Here is a 16,160-nt window from a genome sequence, read left to right as displayed (position 1 = left end):
CGAAACCTATAAACCAATCAGTGTACAGAGAGACGTGATGTCCACGCCCCCTTTCTCGCTGTTAGCCAATAAAAACACATAACAGAAACGTCTGAACTTTCCAATGAAACTGATAGACAGTGATGAAATAATACCGTACTGTACAAATATATTGATTAAAGTGCCTATAAATAGTTGAATTATGAAATAATTATTATGATACAACATGGTACATTCAGAACAGCATTTAAATTGTTATAGTGATATGATAGATAGTTTATTACCTTAGGTCCCACCCAGTCAAAGACAGACGGTTATAACAGACCAATTAGGATCAGTTATTGTACCTTAGGTCCCACCCAGTCAAAGACAGACGGTTATAACAGACCAATTAGGATCAGTTATTGTACCTTAGGTCCCACCCTGTCAAAGACAGACAGTCATTACAGACCAATAGGATCAGTTATAGCACCTTAGGTCCCACCCTGTCAAAGACAGACAGTCATTACAGACCAATAGGATCAGTTATAGCACCTTAGGTCCCACCCTGTCAAAGACAGACAGTCATAACAGACCTACAGACTCTATATATAGTTGTCCTAGCCTACCTCTTTCAGGTAATACATTCAGTGCAGTATTAGCCTTATATTTAGCTAATTAATGATAGATTATGCATAATAAGGTTCTAACTGATAGCCTCTTGTGAAATGCTCCCCACAGGCCTCTCTCCTTGAAACACACTCCTCGGAGTCCCATGCTGAAGAAGCTTGCCTAGAATAGGTTGCTGGACATCGTTTTCTGTTCCATTTCTTATACCAATAGACTATTGGAAGAGGGACGCAAACTCTATGTTCGCTGAACGTTAAATACAGCAGCCAATAGAACTCAGGGGTTGGAATGAAGAGTGAACGCCCGCTGGTGGTAGGATGGAGCAGTTATTAATTCAGACCCATAACCATTCAGATGGTGGTAGGATGGAGCAGTTATTAATTCAGACCCATAACCATTCAGATGGTGGTAGGATGGAGCAGTTATTAATTCAGACCCATAACCATTCAGATGGTGGTAGGATTCAGATGGTTATTAATTCAGACCCATAACCATTCAGATGGTGGTAGGATGGAGCAGTTATTAAGACCCATAACCATTCAGATAACCATTCAGATGGTGGTAGACTATGGAGCAGTTATTAATTCAGACCCATAACCATTCAGACCCATAACCATTCAGATGGTGGTAGGATGGAGCAGTTATTAATTCAGACCCATAACCATTCAGATGGTGGTAGGATGGAGCAGTTATTTATTCAGACCCATAACCATTCAGATGGTGGTAGGATGGAGCAGTTATTAATTCAGACCCATAACCATTCAGATGGTGGTAGACTATAGTAGTTATTAATTCAGACCCATAACCATTCAGACCCATAACCATTCAGATGGTGGTAGACTATAGCAGTTATTAATTCAGACCCATAACCATTCAGATGGTGGTAGACTATAGCAGTTATTAATTCAGACCCATAACCATTCAGATGGTGGTAGACTATAGCAGTTATTAATTCAGACCCATAACCATTCAGATAACCATTCAGATGGTGGTAGACTATAGCAGTTATTAATTCAGACCCATAACCATTCAGATGGTGGTAGACTATAGCAGTTATTAATTCAGACCCATAACCATTCAGATGGTGGTAGACTATAGCAGTTATTAATTCAGACCCATAACCATTCAGATGGTGGTAGACTATAGCAGTTATTAATTCAGACCCATAACCATTCAGATTAATTCAGACCCATAACCATTCAGATGGTGGTAGACTATAGCAGTTATTAATTCAGACCCATAACCATTCAGATGGTGGTAGACTATAGCAGTTATTAATTCAGACCCATAACCATTCAGATGGTGGTAGACTATAGCAGTTAAATTCAGACCCATTTCAGATGGTGGTAGACTATAGCAGTTATTAATTCAGACCCATAACCATTCAGATGGTGGTAGACTATAGCAGTTATTAATTCAGACCCATAACCATTCAGATGGTGGTAGACTATAGCAGTTATTAATTCAGACCCATAACCATTCAGATGGTTCAGACTATAGCAGTTATTAATTCAGACCCATAACCATTCAGATTAATTCAGACCCATTCAGATGTGGTAGACAGTTATTAATTCAGACCAGTTAAATTCAGACCCATAAATTCAGATGGTGGTAGACTATGGAGACAGTTATTAATTCAGACCCATAACCATTCAGACCCATAACCATTCAGATGGTGGTAGACTATAGCAGTTATTAATTCAGACCCATAACCATTCAGATGGTGGTAGACTATAACAGTTATTAATTCAGACCCATAACCATTCAGATGGTGGTAGACTATCAGTTATTAATTCAGACCCATAACCATTCAGATGGTGGTAGACTATAGCAGTTATTAATTCAGACCCATAACCATTCAGATGGTGGTAGACTATAGCAGTTATTAATTCAGACCCATAACCATTCAGATGGTGGAGACCCAGTGTTCTAGTTATTAATTCAGACCCATAACCATTCAGACCCATAACCATTCAGATGGTGGAGACTATAGCAGTTATTAGATTAGATATAACCATTCAGACCCAAACCATTCAGATGGTGGAACCCAGTGTTCTATAGCAGTAAATGTAAATCAAATTCCCAGTGTTCTATTTGTAATGTTTGAAGACCACAGGTCAGAATTAGTTTAAACAATGTGTTAACTAGACCATATAATACAATACAGTAATACAGTTCAACCCAAATGTTCCTAGAGCTTTTAATTTATTTACACAACGGAGTAAATGTAGGCCTCAGAAATGTCTTTAGTGGAACCCAGTGTTCTAGTATTAATGTATTGAGGTAAACAGGTCAGAGATGGTGGAACCCAGTGTTCTAGATTAATGTATTGAGGTAAACAGGTCAGAGATGGTGGAACCCAGTGTTCTAGATTAATGTATTGAGGTAAACAGGTCAGAGATGGTGGAACCCAGTGTTCTAGTATTAATGTATTGAGGTAAACAGGTCAGATGGTGGAACCCAGTGTTCTAGTATTAATGTATTGAGGTAAACAGGTCAGAGATGGTGGAACCCAGTGTTCTAGTATTAATGTATTGAGGTAAACAGGTCAGAGATGGTGGAACCCAGTGTTCTAGATTAATATATTGAGGTAAACAGGTCAGTGATGGTGGAACCCAGTGTTCTAGTATTAATGTATTGAGGTAAACAGGTCAGATGGTGGAACCCAGTGTTCTAGTATTAATGTATTGAGGTAAACAGGTCAGAGATGGTGGAACCCAGTGTTCTAGTATTAATGTATTGAGGTAAACAGGTCAGAGATGGTGGAACCCAGTGTTCTAGATTAATGTATTGAGGTAAACAGGTCAGAGATGGTGGAACCCAGTGTTCTAGTATTAATGTATTGAGGTAAACAGGTCAGAGATGGTGGAACCCAGTGTTCTAGATTAATGTATTGAGGTAAACAGGTCAGAGATGGTGGAACCCAGTGTTCTAGTATTAATGTATTGAGGTAAACAGGTCAGAGATGTCATGTGGAACCCAGTGTTCTAGATTAATGTATTGAGGTAAACAGGTCAGAGATGGTGGAACCCAGTGTTCTAGATTAATGTATTGAGGTAAACAGGTCAGTGATGGTGGAACCCAGTGTTCTAGTATTAATGTATTGAGGTAAACAGGTCAGATGGTGGAACCCAGTGTTCTAGTATTAATGTATTGAGGTAAACAGGTCAGAGATGGTGGAACCCAGTGTTCTAGATTAATGTATTGAGGTAAACAGGTCAGAGATGGTGGAACCCAGTGTTCTAGATTAATGTATTGAGGTAAACAGGTCAGAGATGGTGGAACCCAGTGTTCTAGTATTAATGTATTGAGGTAAACAGGTCAGAGATGGTGGAACCCAGTGTTCTAGATTAATGTATTGAGGTAAACAGGTCAGAGATGGTGGAACCCAGTGTTCTAGTATTAATGTATTGAGGTAAACAGGTCAGAGATGTCATGGTGGAACCCAGTGTTCTAGATTAATGTATTGAGGTAAACAGGTCAGATATGGTGGAACCCAGTGTTCTAGATTAATGTATTGAGGTAAACAGGTCAGAGATGTCATGGTGGAACCCAGTGTTCTAGATTAATCTATTGAGGTAAACAGGTCAGAGATGGTGGAACCCAGTGTTCTAGTATTAATGTATTGAGGTAAACAGGTCAGAGATGGTGGAACCCAGTGTTCTAGTATTAGATAGACTAGAGATTAGAAGAGATGTTAGAGAGACTAGAATAGATGTTGTTAGAGACTAGAAGATGTTAGACTAGAAGAGATGTTAGAGAGACTAGAAGATGTTGTTAGAGACTAAAGATGAGAGACTAGAAGATGTTGTTAGAGACTAGAAGATGTTGTTAGAGACTAGAAGAATGTTGTTAGAGACTAAAGATGAGAGACTAGAAGATGTTAGAGACTAGAAGAGTTGTTAGACTAGAAGAATGTTGTTAGAGACTAGAATAGATGTTGTTGGAGACTATAGACTAGAATAGATGTTGTTGGAGACTATAGACTAGAATAGATGTTGGAGACTAGAGACTAGAAGAGATGTTGTTAAGAGACTAGAAGAGATGTTGTTAGAGACTAGAAGAGATGTTGTTAGAGACTAGAAGAGATGTTGTTAGAGACTAGAAGAGATGCTGTTAGAGACTAGAAGAGATGTTAGAGAGACTTGAGACTAGAAGAGTTGTTGTTAGAGACTATAGACTAGAAGAGATGTTGTTAGAGACTATAGACTAGAAGAGATGTTGTTAGAGACTAGAAGAGATGTTGTTAGAGAGACCAGAGAGTCTGGTTTATTGTCTCAGAACCCATTCAGATTGACTGCAGAGAGGTGTCTGGTTCATGGTGTGATGAGGCAGCCGTGCCATGTGAATTCACATTGTCCTCTTGGTCCCATGGTCAAGACGCTTGGTTTCTCCAACGTGGGAGACCCTGGTTCAGATCCCACCCGTGACATACACACAGACGGCATTATTTAAAACAAGAGAGTTTTAATTGAAATTATAAAAAGGTACAAACAAAACAAGATTCATCAGGTTGAAAGCAATGACATGTTCAACAGCAGAAAAAGCCTCCCATCCCACCCTCTCCCACGGCCCTCTTCACTGTAAATGAGGTACAATAGCACTTAATAATGACCACCGTGTGTACTAAACAGCTGGAATGCTGCCCAATCACAAAGAATGGGGCTAGAGAGTAGGGGGCAGAGAGTAGGGGGTTGCCCAGATCAGAGAGTAGGGGCTAGAGAGTAGGGGCTATACAGGGAGTAGGGGGCAGAGAGTAGGGGCAGAGAGTAGGGGGGAGAGTAGAGAGAGTTTTGGGCTAGAGAGTAGTGGGCTAGAGAGTAGGGGCTAGAGAGTAGGGGGCAGAGAGTAGGGGCAGAGAGTAGAGAGTAGTAGGGGCTAGAGGCTAGAGAGGGGGCTAGAGAGTAGGGGGCAGAGAGTAGGGGGCAGAGGGGTAGAGAGTAGTGGGCTAGAGGTAGGGGGCAGAGAGTAGGGGGCAGAGAGTAGTGGGCTAGAGGAGTAGGGGGCAGAGAGTAGTGGGCTAGAGAGTAGGGGGTAGAGAGTAGAGAGTAGGGGCTAGAGAGTAGGGGGTAGGGGGCTAGAGAGTAGTGGGCTAGAGAGTGGGGCTAGAGGGTAGGGGTAGAGAGTAGGGGGCAGAGAGTAGGGGGTAGAGAGTAGGGGTAGAGAGTTTTGGGCTAGAGAGTAGTGGGCTGTATTTGAGATTAGACGCTCCAGGGTAATGAAGCACACAGGTGGAGTAGATGAGCCCTGATGTCCCGTAGAAAATAACTGACGATCCAGAACAGAACAGCCAGGCCAGGCTAGACGATCCCCACAGCAAAACAGCCAGGCGATCCAGACCTGACTAGACGAGCCAGAGTAGAACAGTCAGGCGATGATCCTGACGATTCAGCCGGAGCAGCCTCGGCAGCCACAGTGGGTGCACTCTATAATCCTCCCCTGTAGAGAGGGAGAGAGACAGAGACAGAGACAGACAAGACAGACAGCGAGAGAGAGCGAGCGAGAGGTTAACCCACTAGCAACTGAAATGGGGAGGAACAAACATGAATTTGGCCAATAAGGAACCATTGTTTTCGTTGCAAAATGTTTTGCTAAGGTGTGCACTAATGAATACACCTCAGGTGTGTGTGAGATATAAAATGACAGTGTACCGATAGTAGGATTATAGTATAGTAGTATTAATGTAGTAGTATATAGTAGTAGTATTATAATAGTATTATAATGTAGTATTATAATGTAGTAGTATTATAGTGTAATAGTATTAGTGTAGTATTATAGTGTAGTAGTATTATAGTGCAGTAGTATTATAGTGTAGTAGTATTATAGTGTAGTAGTATTATAGTGCAGTAGTATTATAGTGTAGTAGTATTATAGTGTAGTAGTATTATAGTGCAGTAGTATTATGTGTATAGTGTGTAGTATTATAGTGCAGTAGTATTATAGTGCAGTAGTATTATAGTGCAGTAGTATTATAGTGTAGTAGTATTATAGTGTAGTAGTGATGTATAGTGCAGTAGTATTATAGTGCAGTGTATTATAGTGCAGTAGTATTATAGTGCAGTAGTATTATAGTGCAGTAGTATTATAGTGTAGTAGTATTATATAGTGTAGTAGTATTATAGTGTAGTAGTATTATAGTGCAGTGGTATTATAGTGTAGTAGTATTATAGTGTAGTAGTATTATAGTGTAGTAGTATTATAGTGTGGTATTAGTGTAGTAGTGATGTGTATAGTGTAGTATTATAGTGTAGTAGTATTAGTGTAGTGTAGTGTATAGTGCAGTAGTATTATAGTGTAGTAGTGATTATATAGTGTGTAGTAGTATTATAGTGCAGTAGTATTATAGTGTAGTGATGTATATAGTGCAGTAGTATTATAGTGCAGTAGTATTATAGTAGTATTATTATAGTGTAGTAGTATTATAGTGCAGTAGTATTATAGTGCAGTAGTATTATAGTGTAGTAGTATTATAGTGTAGTAGTATTATAGTGCAGTAGTATTATAGTGTAGTAGTATTATAGTGTAGTAGTATTATAGTATTGCAGTAGTATTATAGTGCAGTAGTATTAGTAGTGTAGTAGTATTATAGTGTATTATAGTGCAGTAGTATTATAGTGTAGTAGTATTATAGTGCAGTAGTATTATAGTGTAGTAGTATTATAGTGTAGTAGTATGTGTTATAGTGCAGTGGTATTATAGTGTAGTAGTATTATAGTGTAGTATTATAGTGTAGTAGTATTATAGTGCAGTAGTATTATAGTGCAGTGTAGTATTATAGTGTAGTGGTATTATAGTGTAGTGGTATTATAGTGTAGTGGTATTATAGTGTATGTATTATAGTGTAGTAGTATTATAGTGTAGTAGTGTATTATTATAGTGTAGTAGTATTATAGTGTAGTAGTATTATAGTGTAGTGGTATTATAGTGTAGTAGTATTATGTATAGTGTGTAGTAGTATTATAGTGTAGTAGTATTATAGTGTAGTGGTATTATAGTGTAGTGGTATTATAGTGTGGTATTATAGTAGTATTATAGTGTAGTAGTATTATAGTGTAGTAGTATTATAGTGTTATATAGTGTAGTAGTATTAGTAGTGGTATTATAGTGTAGTATTATAGTGTAGTATTATAGTGTAGTGTTATAGTGTAGTATTATAGTGTAGTAGTATTATAGTGTAGTAGTATTATAGTGTAGTAGTATTATAGTGTAGTGGTATTATAGTGTAGTAGTATTATAGTGTAGTGTGTGTAGTATTATAGTGTAGTAGTATTATAGTATTATAGTGTAGTATTATAGTGTAGTAGTATTATAGTGTAGTGGTATTATAGTGTAGTGGTATTATAGTGTAGTGGTATTATAGTAGTGGTATTATAGTGTAGTGGTATTATAGTGTAGTAGTATTATAGTGTAGTAGTATTATAGTGTAGTATTATAGTGATGTATTATAGTGTAGTAGTATTATAGTGTAGTAGTATTATAGTGTAGTAGTATTATAGTGTAGTGGTATTATAGTGTAGTGGTATTATAGTGTAGTAGTATTATAGTGTAGTAGTATTATAGTGTAGTAGTATTATATGTATATAGTGCAGTGGTATTATAGTGTAGTAGTATTATAGTGTAGTAGTATTATAGTGTAGTAGTGTATGTATTATAGTGCAGTAGTATTATAGTGTAGTAGTATTATAGTGTAGTATGTATTATAGTGTAGTAGTGAGTGTATTATAGTGTAGTAGTATTATAGTGTAGTAGTATTATAGTGTAGTAGTAGTTATTAGTGTAGTGGTATTATAGTGTAGTAGTGTTGGTATTATAGTGTAGTGGTATTATAGTGTAGTGTATTATAGTGTAGTGGTATTAGTAGTGTAGTAGTGTAGTAGTATTATAGTGTAGTGTATTATAGTGTAGTAGTATTATAGTGTAGTAGTATTATAGTGTAGTAGTATTATAGTGTAGTATTATAGTGTATTATAGTGTAGTAGTATTATAGTGTAGTAGTATTATAGTGTAGTGGTATTATAGTGTAGTAGTATTATAGTCCATAGTGTTGCTATTATAGTGGTAATTATAGTGTAGTAGTATTATAGTGTAGTAGTATTATAGTGTAGTGTATTATAGTAGTATTATAGTGCAGTAGTAGTATATAGTGCAGTAGTATTATAGTACAGTAGTATTATAGTGCAGTGTATTATAGTGTACTCATTATAGTGCAGTTTTATAGTGCTCTATTATAGTGGAATAGTCTACATTATAGTGCAGTGGTATTATAGACATGGTATTATAGTATTATAGTGTAGTAGTACTATAGTGCAGTGGTATTATAGTGTAGTAGTATAGTAGTATTGTGTAGTAGTATTATAGTGGTTGTGTAGTAGTATTATAGTGCAGTAGTATTATAGTGTAGTAGTATTATAGTGTATAGTGATAGTATTATAGTGTAGTAGTATTATAGTGTAGTAGTATTATAGTGTAGTGTTATAGTGTAGTAGTACTATAGTGTACCTTATAGTTTGCTCTAGTGGGATTATAGTCTACAGATGTAGTGTATAGTGATAGTGGTATATATAGTGTATGCAGTAGTATTATAGTGTAGTAGTATTATAGTAGTTGTGTAGTAGTACTATAGTATTGTGTAGTTGTACTCATTATAGTGTAGTGGTACCTCCAGTTTGCTCTTGGGAACTTATACAGATGCAGTTGGTTCCAATAGTTGGTGTATTATAGTGTAGTGGTATTATAGTCTGTAGATGCAGTAGTATTATAGTGCAGTGGTATTATAGTGTAGGTTCTAGTGTATCCCTGCTTCTTCCACTAGTAGCGAGTCAGGTTCTTATCAGTAGTATAGTACAGTCCTATTATACAGTAGTCAGTAGTATTATAGCTCTTATACACACACACACACACACATACACACATTACAGTGCAGTAGTATTACACAGTGATGTATATAGTGCAGTAGTATTATAGTGTAGTAGTATTATACCTAAAACCCAACCCAAAAATAAGCCAACTAGTAGTAGTATTAACCCTGTCCTGGAGGTCATTATAGTGGAGCCTGTCCTGGAGGTCATATACAGGAGCCTGTCCTGTGTAGGTCCCTACAGGTATTATAGCCTGTCCTTATAGGAGTAGTCATAGTGTACAGGATGTGTCCTGGAGGTCCCACAGGCAGTAGTATCCTGGAGGTATTACTGTAGGAGCCTGTCCTATAGGTAGGTATTAGGAGCCTGTCCTGCATAGGTCACCTACAGGAGCCTGTCCTGGAGGTCCCACAGGAGCCTATAGCGTAGTAGTATGTGTGCCTGTCCTAAAGAGCCTAGTGCTGATAGCCTTCCTCTTATAGTAACAGTATTATAGCTAGCTTATGCGTAGTAGGATTCCTCTTATAGTAACATCTACCTTATGCTAGATGTGTATAGTGCAGTAGTATTCCTCTTATTATAGTGCAGTAGTAACATCTATTATGCTGAGCCGTGCCTTCCTCTTATGTAGTATCTACCTCTGCTGAGGCCTTATTCCTTGTTGTAGTATTATGGTGCCTAGTATATAGTAACATCTACCTCTGTGACCGACCTTATCTTGTAGTAACATCTACCTCTGCTGTGTAGCAGTTTGCTCTCTCTACATGTAACATCTACCTCTGCTGAGTATTGTGTTGCAGGCCTTCCTCTTATATTGTGTTGCAGTAACATCTACCTCTGCTGATGGCCTTCCTCTTATATAACAGTAACATCTATAGTGCTGAGTGGCCTTCCTCTTATATATTATAGTGTAGTAACATCTAGTCTGCTGATGGCCTTCCTCTTATATAACAGTAACATCTACCTCTGCTGTAGTGGCCTTCCTCTTATATAACAGTAACATCTACCTCTGCTGTATTATAGGCCTTCCTCTTATATAACAGTAACATCTACCTCTGCTGACGTTGTACTCACCACCTCCAGTTTGCTCTTGGGAACTTCCTCTTATATAACAGTAACATCTACCTCTGCTGATGGCCTTCCTCTTATATAACAGTAACATCTACCTCTGCTGAGTTGGCCTTCCTCTTATATAACAGTAACATCTACCTCTGCTGATGGCCTTCCTCTTATATAACAGTAACATCTACCTCTGCTGACACACCTTCCTCTTATATAACAGTAACATCTACCTCTGCTGATGGCCTTCCTCTTATATAACAGTAACATCTACCTCTGCTGATGGCCTTCCTCTTCCTATAACAGTAACATCTACCTCTGCTGATGGCCTTCCTCTTATATAACAGTAACATCTACCTCTGCTGATGGCCTTCCTCTTATATAACAGTAACATCTACCTCTGCTGATGGCCTTCCTCTTATATAACAGTAACATCTACCTCTGCTGACCGCCTTCCTCTTATGTAACATCTACCTCTGCTGACGGCCTTCCTCTTATATAACATCTACCTCTGCTGACCGCCTTCCTCTTATGTAACATCTACCTCTGCTGATGGCCTTCCTCTTATATAACAGTAACATCTACCTCTGCTGACGGCCTTCCTCTTATATAACAGTAACATCTACCTCTGCTGATGGCCTTCCTCTTATGTAACATCTACCTCTGCTGATGGCCTTCCTCTTATATAACAGTAACATCTACCTCTGCTGACCGCCTTCCTCTTATATAACAGTAACATCTACCTCTGCTGATGGCCTTCCTCTTATATAACAGTAACATCTACCTCTGCTGATTCCTCTTATATAACAGTAACATCTACCTCTGCCTTCCTCTTATATAACAGTAACATCTACCTCTGCTGATGGCCTTCCTCTTATATAACAGTAACATCTACCTCTGCTGATGGCCTTCCTCTTATATAACAGTAACATCTACCTCTGCTGACGGCCTTCCTCTTATATAACAGTAACATCTACCTCTGCTGATGGCCTTCCTCTTATATAACAGTAACATCTACCTCTGCTGAACATCTACCTCTGCTGATGGCCTTCCTCTTATATAACAGTAACATCTACCTCTGCTGATGGCCTTCCTCTTATATAACAGTAACATCTACCTCTGCTGATGGCCTTCCTCTTATATAACAGTAACATCTACCTCTGCTGATGGCCTTCCTCTTATATAACAGTAACATCTACCTCTGCTGACCCCCTTCCTCTTATATAACAGTAACATCTACCTCTGCTGATGGCCTTCCTCTTGTAGAACAAGTCGAAGATATATCTGCTCCTCTGATGATGCAGTCTGAATATCGGTAACAGGGACTCCACCTTCCTCTTTCCCTCGTGAGGCTCCGTCTCGGCTGGAAGGAGACAATCACAGCTGCTGTCATCAATAAAATACAGGAATCTATCTGCAAGATTCACATTATCCAAGATAACATCTATCCAAGATTCCTCTTATATAAGATAACCGTTATCCAAGATTCACATTATCCAAGATAACAGTTACAAGATCTAGAAGATAACCTTCCTCTTGTAGAACATTATCCAAGATAATCTGCTCCTCCAAGATGCAGTCTGATAAGATAACCACAGGGACTCCAAGATTCCTCTTTCCAAGATAACCCGTTATCCAAGATTCACAATCAAGATAACTCGTCATCAATAAAATACAGGAAATCCAAGATTCACATTATGCAAGATAACCGTTATCCAAGATTCACATTATCCAAGATAACCGTTATCCAAGATTCACATTATCCAAGATAACCGTTATCCAAGATTCACATTATCCAAGATAACCGTTATCCAAGATTCACATTATGCAAGATAACCGTTATCCAAGATTCACATTATGCAAGATAACCGTTATCCAAGATTCACATTATGCAAGATAACCGTTATCCAAGATTCACATTATGCAAGATAACCGTTATCCAAGATTCACATTATCCAAGATTCACATTATCCAAGATAACCGTTATCCAAGATTCGCATTGTCCAAGATAACCGTTATCCAAGATTCACATTATCCAAGATAACCGTTATCCAAGATTCACATTCATTCATCACCTTTATATTGTAGCTAGCTAAATAGCTACTAGCTGGCTGGTTGGTTGCTAAACTAACTCTACTGAACAACTAAATAAAAACGCAACATGTAAAGTGGTCCCCTGTTTCATGACCTGAAATTATTATTATTTTTTAAATCCCAGAAATTTCATTAAAAAAAAAAAAAACTCTTTCAAACTTTGTATATGTTTTGACATTTTAAGACACTTCCTACAATTCTACACAGTTTTTTTCACACACAATTTTTTTTTGCACAACTTTGTTTACCTCCCTGTTAGTGAGCATTTCTCCTTTGCCAAGATAATCCATCCACCTGACAGGTGTGGATTATCAAGAAGCTGATTAAAACAGCATGATCGTTACACAGGTGCACCTTGCGCTGGGGATAATAAAAGGCCACTCTAAAATGTGCAGTTCTGTCACAACACACAATGCCACAGGTGTCTCAAGTTGAGGGAGCGTGCAATTGGCATGCTGCAGGAATGTCCACCAGAGATGTTGCCAGAGATTTCAATGTTCTTTCCTCTACCATAAGCCACCTCTGTCATTTTAGAGAATTTGGCAGTGTGTCCAACCATCTTAACACCCACAAACCACACCAGCCCAGGTCCTCCACATCCGGCTTCTTTACATGTGGGATCGTCTGAGACCAGCCACCCGGAAACTGTAGGTTTGCACAGCTAAAGAATTTCTACACAAACTGTCACAAACTGTCATCTGCGTGCCCGTTGTCCTCACCAGGGTCTCGACCTGACTGCAGTTCGGCTTCATAACCAACTTCAGTGGGCAAATGCCCATCTTCCTCATCTACTGGTACGCTGGAGAATTATGCTCTTCACGGATGAATCCTGGTTTCAACTGTACCGGGCAGATGGCCGACAGCGTGTATGGCATTGTGGGTGGCGAGTGGTTTGCTGATGTCAACGTTGTGAACAAAGTACCCCATGGTGGTTGTGGGGTTATGGTATGGGCAGGCATAAGCTACATACAACGAACTCAATTGTATTTTATTGATGGCAATTTGAATGCACAGAGATACCGTGAGGAGATCCTGAGGTCCATTGTTGAGCCAGTCATCACCTCATGTTTCAGCATGGATAATGTACGGCCTCATGTCGCAAGGATCTCTACATAATTCCTGGAAGCTGAACATGTCCCAGTTCTTCCATGGCCTGCAAACTCACCAGACATGTCACCCACTGAGCATGTTTGGGATGCTCTGGATCGACGTGTACGACAGCGTGTTCCAGTTCCCGCCATTGAAGAGGAGTGGGACAACATTCAACAGGCCACAATCAACAGCCTGCCATTGAAGAGGACGCTGGGACAACATTCCAACAGGCCACAATCAGACAGCTGATCTACTGATGTGAAGGAGACGTGTCACGCTGCATGATCCACCCCAGATACTGACTGGTTCTGATCCACACCAGATACTGACTGGTTCTGACCACACCAGATACTGACTGGTTCTGATCCACACCAGATACTGACTGGTTCTGATCCACACCAGAAACTGACTGGTTCTGATCCACACCAGATACTGACTGGCCAACAGATGCATATCTGTATTCCCTGTCATGTGAAATCCACAGATTAGGGCCGAAATAATTTATTTCAGTTTAAGGATTTCATTATATATGAACTCAGTAACATTTTTATTTAAATGTGTTGCATGTTGCGTTTATATTTTTATTCAGTGTAGTCAACTTAGAAGCTACCTATATAACGTCTACATTTTGGGTCATGATTTTCGAGGGTATCTGAACAAGAAAACACAATAGGAAAAAGGAACCATACAGACACGAGTAAATAAGTTAATAACGGCATCTGGCTGTCACAGCTCGTCAATAAAACAGGATCCAGGAAACAGGATCCAAGTCAGATTCATACAACAGCTTGGTAACATAGCGAAATGAGTACTAGTTGACTGGTTAAATATCCTAAACAAATGTCAACATTGTGTAGACATGATGTTAGCGGAGCCTCGTTTGGTACGGACTTAACTAGCTTAGGTGGCTAACATTATTACCTAGCTACAATTACCTTCTCTCATTTTTTGGTCTAATTCATCCAATGTCGGTTCAATCAACTCCCAGCCATCCGGAGGTGGTTTCCTGCTCCTTTTCACTTTCGGCATTGTGTTGAATCAAACGGATTTATTTAACCAAAAACAACAAAACCTTATTTCCCCCCCCGTCCTATTTTTGTGTATTGATTTCGTAGGCCTGCTCACCGTCGCTTCTTATTGACGTCACACCGCAGAGGTCTTTCAGCTTCAGCTCGAGCCTCGCACGATATGTACGTCACTCAATTCTATTTCATTCAATTGGGGCTTTTGCCGCGTTCAAAACAACCGGGAACTCGGAAATCTCCGACTTCAGTGCATTCAAAACAACTAGGAGCTCGGGGGGAAAAAAGTGTTCAGATGCTCTTGATCAACTTGTACGACAGCATGTTCCAGTTCCCGCCAATATCCAGCAACTTCTCACAGCCATTGAAGAGGAGTTGGATAAAATTTCCGGGCCCCAATCAACAGCCTGATCAACTGTATGCAAAGGAGGTGTCATGCAGCGTGAAGGAAATTGTGGTCACACCAGATACTGACTGGTTCTGATCCACACCATATACTGACTGGTTCTGATCCACACCAGATACTGACTGGTTCTGATCCACACCAGATACTGACTGGTTCTGATCCACACCAGATACTGACTGGTTCTGATCCACCCCAGATACTGACTGGTTCTGATCCACCCCAGATACTGACTGGTTCTGATCCACACCAGATACTGACTGGTTCTGATCCACCCAGATACTGACTGGTTCTGATACTGACTGGTTCTGATCCACACCAGATACTGACTGGTTCTGATCCACACCAGATACTGACTGGTTCTGATCCACACCAGATACCTGGTTCTGAGATACTGACTGGTTCTGATCCACACCAGATACTGACTGGTTCTGATCCACCCTCCTACCTTTCCTTTTTTTTAATGTGTGTCTGTGACCGACAGATGCACATCTGTATTCTCAGTCATGTCAAATCCATAGATTAGGGCCTAAGGCATTGACTTCAATGGACTTATTTCCATATATGAACTGTAACTCAGTAAAATCTTTGAAATGGTTGCATGTTGCGTTTCTATTTTTGTTCAGTGTAGTTAAATGGTGATTATATTTGACTGATATTATACCATCAACAGGTTTGACGGGTCCATGTATTTATTTGGTTATTTTTCTGACAAAAGGCTGTATCATAAATAACTACTCATTATTTCTTTTACATCAGTCACAGTCAATATACCCACAATGCATCATGAATTTGATGCTCTGGAACCCTGGGTCCCGCCCCTCTTCTGGCCTCCTCTTCCATCCCCTTCTCTTCTCCATCCTAGACATTTTATTTTACCTTTATTTAACTAGGCAAGTCAGTTAAGAACAAATTCTTATTTTCAATGATGGCCTAGGAACAGTGGGTTAACTGCCTGTTCAGGGGTAGAATGACAGATTTGTACCTTGTCAGCTCGGGGTTTGAACTTGCAACCTTCCGCTTACTAGTCCAACACTCTAACCA

At 39.3% G+C, this 16,160-nt stretch overlaps 1 protein-coding gene across 1 annotated transcript; it reads right to left on the bottom strand.

Annotated features, from left to right (window-relative positions):
* Positions 1-5,779: 5,779 nt before the first annotated feature.
* Positions 5,780-14,847, bottom strand: LOC121844996 (protein BUD31 homolog). Its single transcript, XM_042315646.1, has 4 exons — positions 14,627-14,847; positions 11,746-11,868; positions 10,521-10,549; positions 5,780-6,027 (listed from the first exon to the last, which is right to left on the bottom strand). Exons 1-4 carry the CDS (start codon positions 14,718-14,720, stop codon positions 5,977-5,979), a joined length of 297 nt encoding a protein of 98 aa, XP_042171580.1. The 5' UTR covers positions 14,721-14,847; the 3' UTR covers positions 5,780-5,976.
* Positions 14,848-16,160: the final 1,313 nt, after the last annotated feature.

This window comes from Oncorhynchus tshawytscha, unplaced genomic scaffold (assembly GCF_018296145.1).
Source record: "Oncorhynchus tshawytscha isolate Ot180627B unplaced genomic scaffold, Otsh_v2.0 Un_contig_4570_pilon_pilon, whole genome shotgun sequence".
Taxonomy (NCBI): Eukaryota; Metazoa; Chordata; class Actinopteri; order Salmoniformes; family Salmonidae; genus Oncorhynchus; species Oncorhynchus tshawytscha.
Note: the sequence above shows the minus strand (reverse complement) of the source record. Positions and strands in the feature narration are given on the sequence as shown.

Bases quoted from the DNA above. Each gene is read 5' to 3' on its own strand.
- LOC121844996 (XM_042315646.1), bottom strand. From the start codon at position 14,720: ATGCCGAAAGTGAAAAGGAGCAGGAAACCACCTCCGGATGGCTGGGAG. The intron at 10,550-11,745 runs GTAGATGTTACT...CTGTTATATAAG, and splicing joins GAGGAAGGCCATCAGCAGAG to AGGAAGTTCCCAAGAGCAAA. The intron at 6,028-10,520 runs GTGAGTACAACG...CCCTCTCTACAG, and splicing joins CCAAGAGCAAACTGGAGGTG to GGGAGGATTATAGAGTGCAC.